Below are 21,905 nucleotides of genomic sequence, written 5' to 3'. Positions count from 1 at the left end.
CTTCTAATAATGAAATGCTTGAGCATCAATTGCAAGCGAGACAGGCAAATTTATAGACATTTGAGTTAGTACACAATGAGATGTGCAGGAGCAGAAGGTTTTTGTGTTCCTTTCTGTTGACAGTCTGTGTCTGAGGAAAACTCTGAGTCACCAGTAACTCTTTTAGTCCACATTTTTTGGTGCTTGGTTTTCCTCTTGCCCACTTGTGTGCTAGTACTGAGTAGCCCTAATAGAAATCAGGAGCTGGAATGACACGTGCATATCAAAACCCTAAGCAATTTCTTGATTCAGAGGTGTTGCAGTTCATGTGTGCGTTCAGGGAAAATCAAAACTCACATTCCACCATCCTAAAATTATCTTTGGGGATGGGAGGAGCTGTCAGTCTCACCATTAGTGAAGTAAATGAGGACTGACGAATGACCGTCTGATTTTTCCTTGCCTTTGTTGTCGGTATTTTGTCTCACTCCCCATCCAAAGGGTCAAAGGCACTAAAATTATCAGTCTCTCAAATACAGACCAAAATCTGACATGCTGTATGGACTGTTTGAACAAAACTTGCCTTACAACACAAAGAACATGATTAAAAGCACTGGTCCCGATGAATTCTTCGACCCTGGCATTTACTAAGGAGGCATGGAAAACTATGGCTCTTGACTTAGTCAAAGTCTTCAACTAAACTTCATGGAAAGGTTTTAGAGTAAAATGCCTGGCCATAATAGGCATAGTAGGTGCTTCAGTCTTAGATTAGGTTTTCACATGAACGTCTGATTTCCAAATAGAAAAACTAGATAGTCCTGTGCTTTTTGAAAAACCAAGCTTTTTGGCTTCATTTTGAACCTAGGGATTTACACGCCTCACTCAAGTTACGCAGCCTGTCCACATTTAGGCACAGCAGCTAGGAAAAAGCAGCGCTTTCCCTTCTTGGGCTCTCTCTCCTATGGAAATGGTTTTTAACTTGCAAAAGGCAACTTCCAGCTCTCTTTGACCTTTAGATCAACAGGATGATCAGGAAAGGACAGAGGAAAGGCTGGCCCACATCGCAGATCATCTTGGATTCAGCTGGACAGGTAAAGTGCACGTTTTCTGCTCCAGAGAGAAAGGAGGGGAATGGTCCACACTCCTCTCATTTTTCTTTTGGATGATTTTCTGATTATCCAAAGATGTTTTAGAAAAATATTTCAGAAGCTTATTTTGTTTGGGATACCGAGAGTCCTAAATGAGTTAAAAAAGAGACCTGCTCTAAACAATCACTTTAATATGGTGCCTTTAATAGACTTGAGGCAGCAAACGGTAGTGGGGACAAGTGAAAGTAACACGGAACGAGATGGAAATGTTTTCTCAGGTTTTGGGGTTAAACTATAATTCACAGGCATTTACTTTTCTTTGAATGAAGCTAGACCAGGGGAGTAGTAGTCGTACTAGCAGACCTATTTACAGCGATGGATTTCTTTTTCAGAGCTAGCAAGAGAACTGGACTTCACAGAGGAGCAAATTCACCAAATCCGAATTGAAAATCCCAATTCTCTTCAAGACCAGAGCCACGCACTCCTCAAATACTGGCTTGAAAGGGATGGGAAACGTGCGACAGGTTTGTTTCCATTTATTGTGTGTAACTGTCTCCAATCTGCTAGCTGAAGTGACAGGTGTGTTGTAATCACAAAGAAAATTTGGGGAAAATTTAGGCTACAGAAAGGATAACCATGGATTGTAGTCAATGTTGTTTCTAATCTTGTCTGTATAACACAGTAACTCAAGAAATTTGTTAAAAAGAAAAAAAAACAAAATGCAGTGCTAGTTTTTATAGGCAGCCATTTGGTTCTTTTTAGCTTTTACATAGCACTGTTTCTAAATGTATCTATAATTGATATATGACACTGGTCAGTCTCCTGTATATGCCCGTCCTATGGAGAAGGGAGGGAGTGTGCTTGATTCTTAACTGAGCTGCACGGTGTCCTTCCAATGGCACAGATACCAATCTGACCCAATGTCTCACAAAAATCAACCGCATGGACATCGTTCACCTGATGGAGACCAGCGGCATAGACCCCGTGCAGGGCCACGGCACGCGCACGTACGCGGACACGGAGCAGTCCTTGGCGTTGGACCACAGTGAAGGTAAGTGGCTCCTGACCCAAAGTGCCTAGGGTCCCTCTCCAAGCATCACTCTGCTCTGAAGTGTGGGCCCAGGCTCATCTGTCAGCTCTCGTGACAGAGCACTGGAATTCCATTTTCAACGCAGGGACACTGTGGATGGATGCAAGCATGGCATCACAAGGGTCACATTTCACTGGGTAGGAGACCTGAGCTTTCTTCAGAAGCAAACACTGTGGCCGGCAATGTTTGCCCAGTTTACCTTGGGGTTTGGTTTTTTGCTTATGCAAGTGCTTTCATCAAAGTTCAAAAGGTTGTATTAGAATTTGACCAAGATATTAAAAACACAAACTACTTCGTGCTTTGACAGAAAACCCCTTTGGATTTAAGTGTCCAGGATATTGTAATTCTGTTAGGATGCTATTGCATCTCTTAAGTTTGAAAGTTCAGTGGATTAGATCCAGTGGTTGCAAACTGATGAAACACCTCCAAATTATTTGGCATAAAATCCTCTTTTCCAGAAGTGACACTTTTGAATGCCTAATTCAATATTGAAGCATATTAGACAGCTGCAAAGGTCCCAGTCCTGAAGAGAATGTTGGACTAGAGGGCTGTTTGTTACAATTAGCATTCTCATATTACAGCCAAGTAGTTTTAGAATGTTAACCTCTCTGTCCGGCTCAAACTCAATACAAGTTTTTTGTTCCCCCCCCGACTTTGTTCTTCAGAGTTCACGAGGTTTCCAGTGACTATGGTATATAAATGAGCTACTTCTTCCACCTAGCCCTCTATGAAGTGTTTGCATCTTTTTTTGTACAGTTAATTTTTCCAGAAGAAGATAAATAACGGATATGGGGGGAAAAGTCACTAAAATCTGGGTAAATAGAGGTAAATTCCTGGGTAAATGTTATTTTGCCTGTTACTGTGCAAATCTGGCTATAGTAGTGGCAATCTGGCATGCCTTGGTCTACTCCTAGAGGGCAGGTGCCCTCCCACTCAAGGTGTTCAAGAACTTCAGGTCACTTGTTGTGCCTGGGGATTTTCAATGCACATGGAGCACAGGAAGGACTCCTGCATTCTGGTCAGACTTGTAAGGACATTTCTCATCTCTCTGTCTTGGCAAGGGTTTTCAGCACTGCAAGAGGAAGTGTGCAGCTCGAGACACAAGCAAGAACAGCAGAGACTGTCTAAGGATGGCGAGCCAACCGAGCACCCCCCTCTGGTCTCCGAGGAAGACGTGTCTGTCAGTTATTCCCCGTTCCAGGACAGTACTCCCAGGAGCGAGGCCGAAGTGTCCATGGCTGAGCTTCTGAGGCAAGCACACAAGGAACAAGTAGAAGCTGAATTCTCAGGGAAACCCCAAGATATGCCAGGGAAACCATCTGCTTCACAACAGGAATATTTGTAAGTGCCAAAAGAGCAGGATGAAGCCGTAGGGAACGAGTTCTTTTTTCTTTGTGTAATAAGAGGATTTTACAGTTGCCTTTGAGACTTAGAAACACGCTAGAATTTTCCTCCAATTGTGGTTTTCACTTTTTAATCCATGTGGAGGAAGTCTTAAGGCTGAGGGGAGAAAGTCAGTCTGTCACTGTGAGCACAAAGCAATAACTGTGTTTAGTACATAGGAAAGAAAAGATGGTTAATAGAGAAGTGGAGGAGGTTTTATGTATATTTTTCATACCTTGGGTGACAAGTGATGACATATTAATGAAAGTAATCCAAATCTTTCTTCAGATTTAGGATGGCTTTTTCAATGGAGGCAATTTTTTTCAATTTAATGATTACTTACAAAACTGATACCTACCTATTAACAACTGGCCTTTTATAAGTGCATTTCAGATGGCCAAAGGAGCAGAAACGAAGCATTACAGGGGCAAGACACAAGTACGTATAGGAATAACACATGATAGAGTACGCAGAGAGGACCTGTGCAGCAAAAACTTGAATTCTGAGGTGGGGCTGTCAGTGGGGTTGGTGTCATTTGGAATGGAATTTGAAATAGATCATGTTTATTTGTCCACAGCTTCCCTGATTACGTGCCCATGCTGAGGCCTCTCTGCAGGGTAGGGTCAAGTATTAATAAGCCAGCAAAATACCAAGAATCCCTATCCAAAGAAGTGATTTCCCTGGAGGTGATTAGCTTTGATGTGGAGATGCAGCTCCCAGCAGTCCAAGGGCAGCTGAGTCCAGCAAATGGATTTAGGGGGATTCCTTTGCTCGGGATATGCTGGGAGAGAGTGTGGGAGACAGAAAATACCATCTAGGAAAGCTTCTGTTGCAGTGTTAGGCAAAAATACCAATGCTCCCTAAGGATTTGCATCAGGAAATGAAATTCTTTGAGGAACAGAGAATACTTTAAGACAATAGTGCCAACACTACATGAGAGTAATGACGACAGGGGAATTTCACTACACTGCAGGTCTAATTTAAACTAGGTGGAAAATCGAGCTAGATTTAAATAGGAACATGTAAGGAACATGCTTCAAGAGGAAATATACAACAATATTGAATGTACATTTGCTGGAATTAAACGTATTTCCTTTAAAAATGTGTTACATAGTAACATATATAATGATAGGTTTAACTAACTTGGGGCAGCAATTGATCATGAATCAGGGCTCAACCATAAAGATACCATTGCAAACAAAACCTGAACCTCTGCTGAATTTCTGTTTGCTAAAGCTCCAGAATTCTACTTGAAAGTTGTTTTTTCCACTTTGCAGCTGCACAGCTCTGTTCAATGTTGTAGGTGCCTCACATCCTTCTCTAGCAATCCAGGCTCTCCCATTAAAAAAATAAATGGCAGTATGTAGAGATGTGAGGGCACCAGTGCAAGCAAAGCTCTCTGAAATACTTTACAAACACCAGGTTTCGAAGACTTGCATGGAAGGGCTGGGTATCCATTTGGGGATTTGCTCAGGAAGCTGGGTGGCATTCCCAGACAGACTGCTCTGTAGGTCCTGTCAAGGAGTACCAGTTACTTCTAGATTTTGCCAAACAACACACAACACAACAATATGAAGTCAGTGCCTAATGTTCCATTGCTGGAAATTGGGAAGCACTGCACGGTGATAACTCACTTGGACCTGTAATTCACAGTGCCACGACTCCAGGAACAGAGCAGTCCGTGGGAGCTGGAAAATCTGCGCACTCAAGCACGGCCAAGGGAGAGGCGCAGAGAGCCCCCCCGCAGCCTCCGTCCCCTGTGCAGAGAGGGGACTCCCCCATCATCCAAGAGCCTGAGGACCCCCAGCTCCACCAGGAAGGCCTCTCTCCAAGGAGATCTAGTCTCGTGATTGTGGAGTCCACTGAAGAGGAGATGGAGAAGTCTGGAAGGGGCTTTGAAGAGGAATCTTTAGAAAAGGTAAATCAACAACTTTGCCTCAATTTAATTGACGCAAACCAATTTTTATGACTTGCTCATGCCTTAAGATAAGAATATTTGTAATTAATTTGCATCTGGCACTGAGTTTTTCCTCCTTCCCTCTGTGGTTTAAAGGGTCAGGTAAAGGCTTTTCTTCGGAGGTTTTCAAAGTTGAAGCAAACCCCAGATCCCAAAGTCTAGGCTGGTAATTCTGGTTCTGCTCTACCCTTCTTTGTCCTTTGGCCAGTGACAGTTCCATCTGTGCCTGAGAGAGAGAGTGTCAGTAACAGGGGCAGAAGCAAATCGAAACAGACGTAATGCAGAAAAAGCAATATCAGTAAAGCTCATAAAGAAAGGCAGGGCTAGCCCAGAGCAGCATGACAAATGGTGTGAACGGTCTCTGAAGTCGGTGAGACAGGAAAGAGACAGCCGCTGTGCATTCCAGAGTACTAAAGATGTACTGGAAGAATGGTGTTTATGTAGCACAGAGGAAGAAATAGAGAGACAGGAGAGTGAAGAGGATATAAAAAACTGTACAAGGTAGGTCTTGGGTTTTGTGAGACAAGGGACTTGATGGCAACACTCAGAAAGGGGAAGAAATCCACCGGCAAGGAAAGAGAACAACCATATGACTTTTAGTGGAGAACTAAAGTTTCCTGGCAGATGAAGATTTAAAAATAAACAGCTTGCTTTGCCCACTCTAAGTGAAAGAAAATGAGAAGGCATCCTTGGGCAGGATATTAACTTTATAAGTCCAGTTAGAGCAGAGAAGGCACAGTTGTACTGAGGCAGAAGTTGTTTCACCTTTGTGTTTGTTAGAAACAAGGCCCATCTCTCTTGGCTAATACATGGCCAAAGGTATCACCTCTAGAATGAAGGGTTTCAGAGCTCTGCCTCAGGCATCTCAGGGAAAGGTGGAATTTAAAGTGTACCAGGTGATTGAAAGGGTATCTACAGCAGGGCCCAGTACAAGGCCTGCTGGAGAATAGCTGCCCTCAAAGTAATGTACTGCTTTTTCCCTCTGATTCTTTTACTGAAGTGAAACGACAACAGCAGCTGGTACCACCCCCCCCCCCCCCCCCCGCCATTTATTTTCCCTTTTATGTTTTTATACTACAGCTATTTCCCAGGGGATTCTTTTCTCTCTTTGCCATCTGAGGTGTTTGTTTAAACTTTTAATTCTTCCTTATGCAGGATAGACAAGGTCAGCATTTTTCCTGATCTTTCTGAGGCTACTGCTACGCAGTCCTCTTGTCAAAACTGTTCAGTCCTACTGTCCGTACCCTGCACTCTGTACTTCCCTCTGTGGAGGATTAAAAGGCTCTTGTATATTTTTTCTGTGTAATTAACGCACAAAGCATATGCAAAATGTAGGAATTGCAGAGGTGGTGTAGGAAGAGAGAAGCTGTAGCTCTTGCAAGTGCCACATACAGATCCTGCTTCCATGCTTCCCCTAGGAGTTAGCAGAGGAGTTAGGTGGGCTGGAGCTCAGCTCGGACGAGGACGAGATGGTCACTACCAGAGTCATTCGGCGCCGGGTGATCATTCAGGTACCGAGTGTTGAATGACTGCACTGAAGGAGCCTGTGCTGCCTTAGGCCTGAGTTTGTGTTGCACCTCAAGCTGGGATGCTCCCAAATAAGGCATCTCCATTGGATAAACCTTAGGATTACAGTAACACTGCTAACCCCCCTCTAAACTCCATAGATGCCTCAGTAGGAGGAAGGTTAAGGCTCGTCAGCCCCATATACAACAAATTCAACTAACTTATCTTTGCCTGTGTGCTGTGGCATCGCTTTTCTGTGCATGCCTTTCTAAGGATTTATTTTCAGAATAGATTTTGTCCCTAACATTGCTGATTTTTTTTCCATTCCCTAACCAATTAACTGATGTTGAAGTGGCTTATTTCAAGACCCACATGAAGACCTTGCTTCACAGAGCTTTGTTCTTTGTCGTACAGGCTGATAGTATGCCTGAAATGCTACCAGAAACAGTCACAGAAGAGCAGTACACAGATGAACATGGCCACACAGTGGTAAAGAAGGTATTGTCAGTTCTGCCCCTTGCTACCTTCTTCCTCTCCTGTAAAAGGAAGAAAAAATGATCCACAGAAATGCCAGACTTTCTGCCATGAAGGGGCGTGATTTGAAGAGTAGAGAGTAGAAGGAATGAGAATTTCAGCTCATGAGAGATACCAAAGTTTGAACAATAATTTAGATTCTCAAACTTGTTTTGTTACAGTGTACAACCTAACAGGGTGCATTTTAAAAGCCAAGGAAAATTCTGCTTAGATCCCCATATTTTAGAAGAAAGTTGTTTATTTCTTTTTTAAAACCCCACTCCACTGCAGTATTATCTGAGGTGTTGTTTTGTTTGCTTGTCCCGATGAAAGCCATGGAAGGCTGGATCTGCAAAAGTCAGGTAAACCCAGAGTCTAGACCTTCAAAATCAGATCATGCTTAGAAAAACAAATTCTGCACAGCATGAAAGTGAAAGGGGAACTTCTGTGCTCTTTTCTTTATCTGATAACTTGGTGCTCAGTGATTTGGTCTAGGACTTGGCTGAGCTGGGATGGTGGCAAACCCCATCTTCTGTCCTCGGAGAAGACATCACAGCCCTTCAGCTGGATAGGCTGTCTCTGGAACCTGTTTAATTCCTGGTAGAATAATAAACCACCCCAGCCAAAGATTCCTTGGTCTCACTGCGCAGAGGCAAGTGTGACACTTCTTATGGATAGGTCTGTCCCTTGAACTGTGCCACGCAGAGGTTTGGGTCATCCACAGAAGGGTTCACACCCATCCTCCTGAGCAATTTCACATCTTGACCCTGCAATTCTCTTCTTGCTTTGGCCAGCCAGTGCCTCGAGAGCTTTGGCACCAGATGAGTCTTTGAGTAGGAGATGAGGAATAGAACACGGAACCATCTACGCAGGTTCTTTGATGCAGGACAAAATGCCCTTTGAGTAACAAATACTAGGTAGAGAACAAAGAGGAATATTTTACTGCTACATCTTTGGAGACTAAACTCCATTCCTTCAGGTGACTCGGAAGATCATCCGGCGCTACGTTGCTCCAGATGGCACAGAGAAAGAGGAAGTGCTAATGCAGGGAGCACCGCAAGCCCCCGTCACTGTGGAAGAGGGAGATGGTTATTCCAAAGTGGTGAAGCGAGTTGTGCTGAAGAGTGACAGTGAGCACTCAGAGGTAGGGTGTGCTTTGTCTGCTGTGGCACAGAGCAGCAGCACCCCAGCAGGGTTCTTAACCACTGCAGCTTAGCGTGCTCACTCTGCCACTCAGTCCTAGAACCCCATAGCTACAGTAAGTTTACCTTGCTGGTCTGTTCTTGCTTCAAAGAGGCTAAAAACACCTGTGATTTAAACAAAAACTGTTTTAAAGCCAGGTAATCAAAACTAAATACAGTCTGAAAGGTAAGTGCCTTCTTGCTGTACTTCACTGTCTGGCCCTACGGGCAATTGAGTCAGTCCAGTGGAGTTGTGAGGGAGGGCCAGAAGCTGGCAATGGGGTGCGCTTTCAGCAGTGCTGGGCCAAAAGCAAGGTGCAGCAAGCGGTTATTGGAATTGTTAAAAACATTACTCATACTTTTGCTTGCAGGAATTACTCATCAGAAGTAATTCTTTAGGAGTAAAGTAACAAGAAAGAGAAGCCTTGATTTCTTTCCCCCCTTTTTTCAATTTTTATTTTTTAAAATGTTTTTCTATTGTCTTCTTTTTATTTTTTTTACTCTTTTTCCTCTTTTTAATTTTTCTTTTTCTTTTTTCTTATTTTCCCTTTTTCTTTTCCCCACTTTTCCCTTTTTACTATTTTTCTTTTCTCATGTTTTCATTTTATCTTCCATTTTCTTTTCTTGTTTTACTTTTTTATTTCTTCTTATTGTTTTCCTTTTTCTATTTTCCTTTTTTCTTTTATCCAATATTTCTTTTTACATTTCTTCCTTTTTATTTTTCTTTTTTCCTTTTTCCTCTTTTTCATTTTTTCTTTTCCTTTTTACTTTTTTCTATTATTTTTTCTTTTTTTCCTTATTTCTTTTTTCCTGTTTTCTATTTTGCTTTTTCATTTCCCCCCTTTTTTCTTTTTTTTTCTTTTTCCTGTTTTTGTTTTTTTTTTCTTTTCCTTCCAGTAAGCTGACCCTAGCAGATCTACCCTTTAGCCTGTGAAGCCCCTAGACACAGCAGTTAATTTGGCCAGCGCACATCACGAAGTGTGGAATTGATCTCCATCTCACTTGTGCTTTCTAACCTTGCAGGTGACCCTGTCTGAACCTGCCATTCTCTCTAGTGCCTCCAAATTCCAGTCCGAACCAGTGGAGGGCCGGAAAGTCAGCAAGGTCATAAAGACCACTGTAGTGCATGGAGAGAGGACGGAGAAACACCTGGGGGATGCCAGCCTGGCTTCTGATCTTCCATCAGCCAAAGAGGACTTTGAAGAGGTAAAAACAACTTTTATATATTACAGCAGTACAGCAAGTGTGGCCACAACCCCAGGGCCAAAGTCTGTTCTCCTGAAAGGACCACAGCTGGTGGCCCAGCAGTCCTAAGCTGAGGGTAACTCTATTCTTATACTCAGCAATGTTACAAAAATATGCATATATAAACAATGTGTAGTGAAAGCTGGCATTGCAGAATTAGTGAAGGTGCTTGCTAGGACCAACAGAAAACATCATGGGGGTTTTGTGTGATATTCGTAGAAGTCTTGGGCGTGAGTACAGTTAAAGTTGATTCCTGTGTTATCACTGTGGAGGTTATTGTGAAAGTGGCTACAGTCAAGCCCTCACCCTGGGTAAATGGATGTGTTCCTCCCCTGCATCCAGTCTCTCCTCCCTTTTATTAGCATATTGTAGAGGTTGAATTAAATACTTAAAAACACATAAATAGATAAAAAGTGTGCAGCAATAGGTGACATGGGTATGCATTTCTGGGTTTTGTGACAAGGAATCCAGACCAGCAGCCTGGTCCCCTTTTTCTCACAGAGGCCAAACAAGTGGCAAGAACTGTCTGGTAAAACCTTCAAAGAAGCTGCTTGGGAAGGAGCACTTAGTGTTCAGCTACTGTCTCAGTAAATGCACAAGTCTGGAGCCACTACTGTGACATGCTTCAGTACAATCATTACCAAAATTAAACTGCCCCCTAGGAGACACTGTATGTCATGTGTCTGCAGGAGGGAGGGGTGCTTGAAAGGATGCAGCTGCTTCTTACAGGTGCCTGTTCAGCATTTTCTCAGCACTGGGCTGTGTGAATATGAAGGACTAAGGTACGAAGAGCTCCAGGTGTTTTGGGTGTGTTGTAATTTGAAGTTTATGTTTTCATTGGAGGCTTTGAGCTATACAGGTCACCCCATGACAGTGCAAGTCCCTGCTTTGGTAGAGAAAGAAATCAAGAAAGACGATGGATCAGTAATTAAAAGGTTTGGCTTGACAAGATGAAGTGTTACTGCAAATGAATTAACCCAGTCACTGGAGTGGATTGCAGTGAGTGCCTGCTAAGCTTTAGTTGCAGTGGTACTAAAGCAATGACTAACCTGGCAGCGGCGACGGCGAACGCAACACTGAAATAAAGCACTTTCCACACAACAGGGGTACAGGGGTTAATAAAAAGGCTGGTATTTATTTTCTACAGTTTTATAAGTTTAGCAAAGAAGCATTGTTGTAATTGAATGGAGAATGAATGGATGGCTGGAGAATGGCTAGAGATCAATAAATGAGTAATGAATACAGAATGGATGGATGATGGGGAATGAATGAAGGGATGATGAATAATGGAGAATTAATGTATGGATGGGGAATGACTGGATAATAGGGAATAAATAGATGATAAATGAGTGATGGGATGATGAATGAATGGATGATGGGGAATGAATGGATGAATGATGGTGATTAACACATGGGTGATGGGGAATTAATGGTTGGGTGGTAAATGACTGGATGACCAGGAATGAACAGATTATGAATAAATGAAGGGATGATGGATAAATAGGTGGTGGGTGGAGAATCAATAAATGGATGGATGATGAATGAAGGGAGGGATGGGACGAATGTGTGAATCGATGAGGAATGACTGGATGATGAAGAATGAATGAAGTGCTGGATGAATGGACAATGGAGGATAGAGAATGAATGAAGGCACAAAAGAATGGATGGGAAGAATGAATGACTGGATGATGGAGTGTGGAGGAAGGAATGAAGGAGTGGATGATGGAGATGGAATGAGTGGATGACTGAAGGCATGAAGGACAGAGAATAGATGATGAATGATGGGATGCTGGTGATGAATGAATGGATAATGGAATAATAATGGCAAGATGGTGAATGACTGGGTGGATGACTGGGAATGAGCAGATGATGAATAAATGGAATGATGATAGATGAATAGGTCAATGGCTGGAGAATGGTTAAAGGGGTGGATAATAATGAATGGATGATGGAGAAGGAATTACTGCTGAGTGCAAATTACCACGTTATCGCTTAGCGATATTTTGTGCTCACAGTTAGCGGTATATGCATGCTCACTTAGCTGTGATCCGCTGGTGGTTAGCGGTAATTCGCGGTTGGCGGTTAGTGGTTATATGCTCGCGGTTAGCGGTATATGCATGCTCACTTAGCTGTGATCCGCTGGCAGTTAGCGGTAATTTGCGGTTGGCGGTTAGCGGTGTATGCATGCTCACTTAGCTGTGATCCGCTGGCGGTTAGCGGTAAGTCACAGTTGGCGGTTAGCGGTAATTCGCGGTTAGCGGTTATATGCTCGCGGTTAGCGGTATATGCATGCTCACTTAGCTGTGATCCGCTGGCGGTTAGCGGTAATTCACGGTTGGCGGTTAGCGGTTATGTGCTCGCGGTTAGCGGTAATTCGCGGTTGGCGGTTAGCGGTAATGTGCTCGCGGTTAGCGGTATATGCATGCTCATTTAGATGTGATCCGCTGGCGGTTAGCGGTAATTCGCGGTTGGCGGTTAGCGGTTATGTGCTCGCGGTTGGCGGTAATTCGCGGTTGGCGGTTAGTGGTATATGCATGCTCACTTAGCTGTGATCCGCTGGCGGTTAGCGGTAATTCGCGGTTGGCGGTTAGCGGTTATGTGCTCGCGGTTAGCGGTAATTCGCGGTTGGCGGTTAGCGGTAATTCATGTGCTCGCGGTTAGCGGTATATGCATGCTCACTTAGATGTGATCCGCTGGCGGTTAGCGGTAATTCGCGGTTGGCGGTTAGCGGTTATGTGCTCGCGGTTCGCGGTAATTCGCGGTTGGCGGTTAGTGGTATATGCATGCTCACTTAGCTGTGATCCGCTGGCGGTTAGCGGTAATTCGCGGTTAGCGGTTATGTGCTCGCGGTTGGCGGTAATTCGCGGTTGGCGGTTAGCGGTTATGTGCTCGCGGTTAGCGGTAATTCGCGCTTGGCGGTTAGCGGTAATTCGTGGTTAGCGGTTATGAGCTCGCGGTTGGCGGTTAGCGGTATATGCATGATCACTTAGCTGTGATCCGCTGGCGGTTGGCGGTAATTCGCTGTTAGCGGTAATTCGCGGTTGGCGGTTAGCGGTAATTCGCGGTTAGCGGTTATGTGCTCGCGGTTGGCGGTAATTCGCGGTTAGCGGTAATTTAGCGGTTGGCGGTTAGCGGTTATGTGCTCGCGGTTGGCGGTTAGCGGTATATGCATGCTCAGTTAGCTGTGATCCGCTGGCGGTTAGCGGTGGTTAGCGGTTATGTGCTCGCGGTTAGCGGTAATTCGCGGTTAGCGGTTATGTGCTCGCAGTTGGCGGTTGGCGGTTAGCGGTTATGTGCTCGCGGTTGGCGGTAATTCGCGGTTGGCGGTTAGCGGTATATGCATGCTCACTTAGCTGTGATCCACTGGCGGTTAGCGGTAATTCGCGGTTAGCGGTTATGTGCTCGCGGTTAGCGGTAATTCGCGGTTGGCGGTTAGCGGTAATTCGCGGTTAGCGGTTATGTGCTCGCGGTTGGCGGTTAGCGGTAATTCGCGGTTGGCGGTTAGCGGTTATGTGCTCGCGGTTGGCGGTAATTCGCGGTTGGCGGTTAGCGGTAATTCGCGGTTAGCGGTTATGTGCTCGCGGTTGGCGGTTAGCGGTATATGCATGCTCACTTAGATGTGATCCGCTGGCGGTTAGCGGTAAATCGCGGTTGGCGGTTAGCGGTAATTCGCGGTTGGCGGTTAGCGGTATATGTGCTCGCGGTTGGCGGTTAGCGGTATATGCATGCTCACTTAGCTGTGATCCGCTGGCGGTTAGCGGTAGTTCGCGGTTGGCGGTTAGCGGTTATGTGCTCGCGGTTAGCGGTAATTCGCGGTTGGCGGTTAGCGGTAATTCGCGGTTAGCGGTTATGTGCTCGCGGTTGGCGGTTAGCGGTATATGCATGCTCACTTAGATGTGATCCGCTGGCGGTTAGCGGTAAATCGCGGTTGGCGGTCAGCGGTTATGTGCTCGCGGTTAGCGGTATATGCATGCTCACTTAGCTGTGATCCGCTGGCGGTTGGCGGTTATGTGCTCGCGGTTGGCGGTAATTCGCGGTTGGCGGTTAGCGGTAATTCGCGGTTAGCGGTTATGTGCGCGCGGTTGGCGGTTAGCGGTATATGCATGCTCACTTAGATGTGATCCGCTGGCGGTTAGCGGTAAATCGCGGTTGGCGGTTAGCGGTAATTCGCGGTTGGCGGTTAGCGGTTATGTGCTCGCGGTTAGCGGTAATTCGCGGTTAGCGGTTATGTGCTCGCAGTTGGCGGTTAGCGGTAATTCGCGGTTGGCGGTTAGCGGTAATTCGCGGTTAGCGGTTATGTGCTCACGGTTGGCGGTTAGCGGTATATGCATGCTCACTTAGATGTGATCCGCTGGCGGTTAGCGGTAAATCGCGGTTGGCGGTTAGCGGTAATTCGCGGTTGGCGGTTAGCGGTATATGTGCTCGCGGTTGGCGGTTAGCGGTATATGCATGCTCACTTAGCTGTGATCCGCTGGCGGTTAGCGGTAATTCGCGGTTGGCGGTTAGCGGTTATGTGCTCGCGGTTAGCGGTAATTCGCGGTTGGCGGTTAGCGGTAATTCGCGGTTAGCGGTTATGTGCTCGCGGTTGGCGGTTAGCGGTATATGCATGCTCACTTAGATGTGATCCGCTGGCGGTTAGCGGTAAATCGCGGTTGGCGGTCAGCGGTATATGCATGCTCACTTAGCTGTGATCCGCTGGCGGTTGGCGGTTATGTGCTCGCGGTTGGCGGTAATTCGCGGTTGGCGGTTAGCGGTAATTCGCGGTTAGCGGTTATGTGCGCGCGGTTGGCGGTTAGCGGTATATGCATGCTCACTTAGATGTGATCCGCTGGCGGTTAGCGGTAAATCGCGGTTGGCGGTTAGCGGTAATTCGCGGTTGGCGGTTAGCGGTTATGTGCTCGCGGTTAGCGGTAATTCGCGGTTAGCGGTTATGTGCTCGCAGTTGGCGGTTAGCGGTAATTCGCGGTTGGCGGTTAGCGGTTATGTGCTCGCGGTTGGCGGTAATTCGCGGTTAGCGGTAATTCGCGGTTGGCGGTTAGCGGTATATGCATGCTCACTTAGCTGTGATCCGCTGGCGGTTAGCGGTAATTCGCGGTTGGCGGTTAGCGGTTATGTGCTCGCGGTTAGCGGTAATTCGCGGTTAGCGGTTATGTGCTCGCGGTTGGCGGTTAGCGGTATATGCATGCTCACTTAGATGTGATCCGCTGGCGGTTAGCGGTAAATCGCGGTTGGCGGTCAGCGGTTATGTGCTCGCGGTTAGCGGTATATGCATGCTCACTTAGCTGTGATCCGCTGGCGGTTAGCGGTTATGTGCTCGCGGTTGGCGGTAATTCGCGGTTGGCGGTAATTCGCGGTTAGCGGTTATGTGCTCGCGGTTGGCGGTTAGCGGTATATGCATGCTCACTTAGATGTGATCCGCTGGCGGTTAGCGGTAAATCGCGGTTGGCGGTTAGCGGTAATTCGCGGTTGGCGGTTAGCGGTTATGTGCTCGCGGTTAGCGGTAATTCGCGGTTAGCGGTTATGTGCTCGCAGTTGGCGGTTAGCGGTAATTCGCGGTTGGCGGTTAGCGGTAATTCGCGGTTAGCGGTTATGTGCTCACGGTTGGCGGTTAGCGGTATATGCATGCTCACTTAGATGTGATCCGCTGGCGGTTAGCGGTAAATCGCGGTTGGCGGTTAGCGGTAATTCGCGGTTGGCGGTTAGCGGTATATGTGCTCGCGGTTGGCGGTTAGCGGTATATGCATGCTCACTTAGCTGTGATCCGCTGGCGGTTAGCGGTAATTCGCGGTTGGCGGTTAGCGGTTATGTGCTCGCGGTTAGCGGTAATTCGCGGTTGGCGGTTAGCGGTAATTCGCGGTTAGCGGTTATGTGCTCGCGGTTGGCGGTTAGCGGTATATGCATGCTCACTTAGATGTGATCCGCTGGCGGTTAGCGGTAAATCGCGGTTGGCGGTCAGCGGTTATGTGCTCGCGGTTAGCGGTATATGCATGCTCACTTAGCTGTGATCCGCTGGCGGTTGGCGGTTATGTGCTCGCGGTTGGCGGTAATTCGCGGTTGGCGGTTAGCGGTAATTCGCGGTTAGCGGTTATGTGCGCGCGGTTGGCGGTTAGCGGTATATGCATGCTCACTTAGATGTGATCCGCTGGCGGTTAGCGGTAAATCGCGGTTGGCGGTTAGCGGTAATTCGCGGTTGGCGGTTAGCGGTTATGTGCTCGCGGTTAGCGGTAATTCGCGGTTAGCGGTTATGTGCTCGCAGTTGGCGGTTAGCGGTAATTCGCGGTTGGCGGTTAGCGGTTATGTGCTCGCGGTTGGCGGTAATTCGCGGTTAGCGGTAATTCGCGGTTGGCGGTTAGCGGTATATGCATGCTCACTTAGCTGTGATCCGCTGGCGGTTAGCGGTAATTCGCGGTTGGCGGTTAGCGGTTATGTGCTCGCGGTTAGCGGTAATTCGCGGTTAGCGGTTATGTGCTCGCGGTTGGCGGTTAGCGGTATATGCATGCTCACTTAGATGTGATCCGCTGGCGGTTAGCGGTAAATCGCGGTTGGCGGTCAGCGGTTATGTGCTCGCGGTTAGCGGTATATGCATGCTCACTTAGCTGTGATCCGCTGGCGGTTAGCGGTTATGTGCTCGCGGTTGGCGGTAATTCGCGGTTGGCGGTAATTCGCGGTTAGCGGTTATGTGCTCGCGGTTGGCGGTTAGCGGTATATGCATGCTCACTTAGATGTGATCCGCTGGCGGTTAGCGGTAAATCGCGGTTGGCGGTTAGCGGTAAATCGCGGTTGGCGGTTAGCGGTTATGTGCTCGCGGTTGGCGGTTGGCGGTATATGCATGCTCACTTAGCTGTGATCCGCTGGCGGTTAGCGGTAATTCGCGGTTGGCGGTTAGTGGTTATGTGCTCTTGGTTAGCGGTAATTCTTACTCTTTTAGCAGTATATTCATGCTCTCTTAGCTGTAATTCATGGTTGGGGTTAGCAGTAATTTGCGCTCCCATAGCGGTAATCCACTGGTGGTTAGCGGTAATTTGCCATTAGTGGTAATTTGCGGTTGGCGTTTAGTGGTAACGTGCTTGTGGTTAGCAGTAATTCGCGCTTAGCAGTATATTTGAGCTGACTTAGCTGTAATTCGCTGGTGGTTAGCGGTAATTCACAGTCACTTAGCCATCTTACACGGTAACTCTTAGTAGTAAATCACACTCACAAAGTGAATTCCTACTTCCATTTCTCCTTCACTCATCATCCAGCTCTCCATTCACCATCCACACTCCATTCACCCTTTCAATCATCATCCAAGTCCTCATCCATCCACCTGTCCAACTCTCCATCCAACTCTCCATCCATACATCCTCCATTCCTAATTCATTCATCATCCACTCTCCATTTATCCTTTCCCTCATCATCCAATTCTCCAGCCATCCATCCAATCATCATGCAGCTCTCCATTGATCATCCACTCTCCATCCATCCATCCTCCATTCTTCATTCCCTCATTATCCAATCTCCATACATCCTTTCAATCATCACCCAAATCTCCAGCCATCCAATTCTCCAGCCAACCATCCAATCATCATGCAGCTCTCCATTCATCATCCAATCTCCTTCTGTCCATCCTCCATTCCTCATCCTATCATCATGCAGCTCTCCATACATCCTTTTAATCATCATCCACTGTCCAATCATCATCCAACTCTCCATACCTCCATTCCTCATTCATTCATCATCCAACTTTCCATACAATTATCCTCCATCCCTTATTCATTCATCATCTGGTCTCCAGACATCATACAACTCTCCATCCATCGCTACATACATCCAACTTATAATTGTGTAGCTCTCCATTCATCATCATCCACTGTCCAATCATCATCCAACTCTCCACCCTCCATTCCTCATTCATTCATCATCCAGTCTCCATACATCCATCCACCCATCAGTCAGTCTCCAATCATCATTCAACTCATCCATCCTGCACGTTGATGCCTTTCTCTCTGGTTCTAGAAGTAAGAGGCAGACACAGGGTGGTCAACAGGGGTACCTTTATATAGGGATCCTTAGGTGCACTTTCCCTCAGGTAGAAAATGCTGAGCATGCACACCCAGAACAACACCTATACAGTCTTTATTGATTTGCTAATTTTAATTAGCATTCATCCATCTATACATTCATTGCTCATCCACACTCCATCCACTCCCTCTCCAATCATCATTCTTCTGTCTCCTTTCATTCATCAACCTTTCTTCACTTGTTATCCACACTCCCTACATGCACCCTTCATTCTCCATGCCCCTGTCCCTTACTCTGCATCCATCATCCATGCACTTTGATGCCTTTCTCTCTGGTTCCGAAATAAGAGGCAGACACAGGGTGGTAAACAGGGGTACCTTTATATAGTGATCCTCTGTTGCAAAAGGCTGCGGATGCACACCCTGCATGATGCATGCAAAATTTTTCGTAACTTTGCAAATTGCCATACCTGACAAGAGTCCCCAACTAAAAGCACACTCACTGAAGTAATGCCCCAGCTGTAGTACCTTATAAATCCACCCCTCTTTGGATGAGGACTCAGCTCTGTGCATAAAAATATGTCTCAAAGTTCTGATTTCAACCTTGGTTTCTAAGGAATTCCAAGAGAGCATAGGGGTCCTGGAATTTGTTTTGTCATTCTGCCTAGGAAAATACTGAAGCTAGTTTATAATAATAGGCTGCAAATATATGTGTAAAGAATACAGAGAATATATAAAATAAAAAGGACAAAATACCAATACCTATGGATATAGGAGTTGACTATTGCATCATACTTATACCTTGCTGTGCTCTCTCTACAGCATGTGTAACTCTGCCTTGGAAAAGCTTGAAAACCACCATTCTCTCAGATCTCCAGAACCATGGCCTTTCTAAGTCAGGTCTCTCTCTTTTTTTTGTTCCAGGACAATACTAAGTAAAGCCAGCACACAGAAGAGGACTGTGATGAAGGACCGCTATGGAAAACATGTTCACATAGAAGAGCTGGAAGACACCCCAGAAGCGCTCCCCAGGGATGACCTCCAGCATGACCTCCAGCAGCTTCTTAGGCACTTCTGCCAAGAGGACTGGACACAGGAGGCCAAGTGAGAAGCTGCCGCCCCTGCACAGCGCCACGTGACCCCTCCCATACGCAGCCGTCACCGTCCCTGGGTAGCAGAGTCGTCACTGCCGCTCCTACCTGTGCAGCTGCAGTGAATTTATTTCTCCCCATCCCAAGTTGCAGTTTGTGCTGTTATGATTTTTCACCCTGTAAGCTAATTTGTGACCAAAGATAGCATCCTTCAGGCAGGATGATTTATCCGCCATGCTGGCACCCTGTCAGCGCCGCCACTTGTCCCTGTCCCTTTGCTCTGGCGCTCGCTTACCGACGCGGCCCTTGCCAAGCAGACTTCATCGACAGGCCTCTTCCACTGACTGTGTACATGCACCGTACAAAGGAGTCGACGTGTAAACTGTAAATAGCAGAGTATTTGAACTCACGAGACTGCAGAACACTCACTGCCCACGGGCATCGTGGGTCGCGAGACGCAGTGACCCTGCGGAATGGTGACAGATCACGGAACGGTACCACCCGGACCACAGACGCTGACTGGCCCAGGAGGAAGCGCTGCAGAGCTCCCGAGTACTAAGAGTTACGGTTTAGAGATCCGGTCTAGGCAAAGGCTGTGCGGGTCAGACAAAAGGCAGCTGTTCACATAAATGACAGCTGACTGTGGCCATTAATTGTTCAGTCACCTTCACACAGCCACTGCAATGTTTCCAAAAGAAAAAGAAAGAAAAACTTCCCCACTAGGTACCCAAGTTGCAAGCAGCTCTACCTGCGGCACGTTCACATATGGTGTTCAAGCCTATAGATCCGGACTTGTGGCAGGGTGTATTAAACAATCCTAACTCTGGTAGTTTCCCGTTTCCATCACTGCTTAGCCGACCTCACCGACCGACTGGGGGTGCTTTCCTGCTGGCCACTGCACTGTAGATAACTACGGGACAAAGACTTACCCACTATACAAGGAGAATAATTAATTCACCGTGTTTTATCGAGATTGCCTCTTAGCCGATACACGCATGTGGCATTCGAAGGTCAAAACCAAACCCTCCTAGAACCATGTCAGCTTCTTGGCCCTCTTAGCACTGAGCGAGCAGTTTTTATCTTCTGATCTAAGTGTTTTTAAAAGAACAAGTGCTCACAATCCTCAGCAGCCGGTTTCTGTTCATATTTTGTTATGTAACTATATATTATATATATATATTTCTAAATCAACCCTCTGAAAACCACATTAGCATGTCTGCACTTTTATTTTGCACAAGGGGAATGTAGGGATCTGATGTTTCGGGTGTTCTATACCTTGATATTTAATGGAGGAAGCTCTGTAGGGTTTTAGCATAACACACATACACACAAACATACCAACTTAGTGCTTTTAAACAGCTATCTCATTTTTTAAATAGTAGACTCAGCACCAGAGTAAAACCAACCCTCTCTTCTAGGAGCAATCCTTTGTCCAAGCTTATCTGGCCTTCTACAATTATAGGGTTCTTTGGTTTTGTTTTTTTTTTTTAATGACTCACTCAGTGCTCAGAACAAGGGCACTTCCTCATTAAGGTAATAATGCCAAAAGCATGGAAACACTTCTGGAGTTCTGGCTTCCTGTGGGCAGAACCATGAGGTGCCTTGCTGACACTTTTTGGGCAGGCAAGAAAAGGAACTTTAAGAAAAAAGTGTTTTGGCAGCCAAATCGAATGAGACCCCAGATGAAACATCTCACAGCGCATTGTGTCTTCCTGACTGTCAGAGACAGCACAGGAGGGTCTTCAAGGATGGGGCTCTCAAGAAATGCATTTCTGTTGTGTTATTTGCGGTGCAGATGATGTTCTGTGTAACAGCATAATGGTTATTCACCTCTTATTTTGATTTTTTGCTGTGTTATCAGAGAACTTGAATACTGTGAGAAGAAGTGAATTTTAAGTTGACGAATCAGCATCTTGTTCCCATGGTGATAACACTAATTGAATATATCTATGAGGGCATGTATTAGTTAAAATTAAAAAGATACAACACTAACAATACATAGCTGCAATGTGTACAATGGCTGATTTAACTAAATAAAAATGTACAAGTGTTAAATGTAGCAATGGTGGCTCACTCGCTTTTACTGCTGGTGCTGTGGGACGAGGGACGGCGCCCGCGCGGGGATCTCAGCAGCGCCATCAGAGTCACAGTTCCTCTGTGCCCAGCCCGCTCGCTTGTCACAGACACAGCAACGCCTCGTCTAGGGCACGACCTAAGCCAAAAGCTGCTCTTTCCTCTTCCTCCTCCTTTTGCAATGACAGACAACTGTGTGTAAACAAGTCCAGCAATCAAACAAATCCAACTCAAACCTGCACACAGCAAGCCAACGACCCACCTTAAAAGAAACTGCGCACCTCTCCAGCACACAACTCTGCTGCTGGTCTGAGGACAAGCGGGGAAAACCAGACGGGGATAACTAATGGGGCATTACAGAGACGGATGTTCCCAGGTGAGGGTCACTGCCTGTGCCGGACAGCATAGCAGTGCTGGGGAAATGAGAGACACAACAGAGGTAGGCTAGCAATGATTTTCTATGGTTTCAAATCCCAACCTGATCAGTTTCACCCAACAATGTCAGTACTCCCAAACAGAAACACTATTTTGCTGAAACACACTAGCCACTTCTCCTTAATGCCTAAAGTAAATACCTTTCCTGGAGTTACATTCTTTTTTTTTTTTTTTTTCCACAAACAAGTCATTAAATCCAGGGACTGACTTTGTACTTGATATGCCCTCACAAGTAGCAGCAATAATTTAAGTACTAAGGTACTCTTGCTTTCCACCTGGAGAAGCAAAAGGCTTTCTTTGTTTATTTCTGTCTACAAATTATATGAACCAGAATCAACTAAGATTTTCTCTAGTCTGAACATAACAC

The 21,905-nt window shown here is 46.2% G+C and overlaps 1 protein-coding gene across 5 annotated transcripts in view; it reads left to right on the top strand.

Annotated features, from left to right (window-relative positions):
* Window positions 1-21,072, top strand: part of LOC311152630 (uncharacterized protein) — a gene marked incomplete at its 5' end in the record, with an annotated part of 279,380 nt that extends 258,308 nt beyond the window's left edge. For all 5 annotated transcript variants that reach the window (XM_084203877.1, XM_084203875.1, XM_084203876.1 and 2 more), the window contains 11 exons: window positions 993-1,067; window positions 1,457-1,588; window positions 1,969-2,115; window positions 3,216-3,495; window positions 5,191-5,455; window positions 6,913-7,005; window positions 7,415-7,498; window positions 8,493-8,657; window positions 9,718-9,900; window positions 10,783-10,874; window positions 18,864-21,072. In XM_084203877.1, the coding sequence (XP_084060003.1) occupies window positions 993-1,067; window positions 1,457-1,588; window positions 1,969-2,115; window positions 3,216-3,495; window positions 5,191-5,455; window positions 6,913-7,005; window positions 7,415-7,498; window positions 8,493-8,657; window positions 9,718-9,900; window positions 10,783-10,874; window positions 18,864-19,047 (1,700 nt within the window). In that variant the 3' untranslated portion in view covers window positions 19,048-21,072. The remainder of the gene's footprint in view (window positions 1-992; window positions 1,068-1,456; window positions 1,589-1,968; window positions 2,116-3,215; window positions 3,496-5,190; window positions 5,456-6,912; window positions 7,006-7,414; window positions 7,499-8,492; window positions 8,658-9,717; window positions 9,901-10,782; window positions 10,875-18,863) is intronic.
* Window positions 21,073-21,905: the final 833 nt, after the last annotated feature.

The sequence above is a fragment of the Fringilla coelebs genome (assembly GCF_963513975.1).
Source record: "Fringilla coelebs genome assembly, chromosome: 4".
In the NCBI taxonomy this organism is placed as follows: Eukaryota; Metazoa; Chordata; class Aves; order Passeriformes; family Fringillidae; genus Fringilla; species Fringilla coelebs.
The sequence above is the reverse complement of the archived record's forward strand: the minus strand, read 5'-3'. Positions and strand labels throughout refer to the sequence as shown.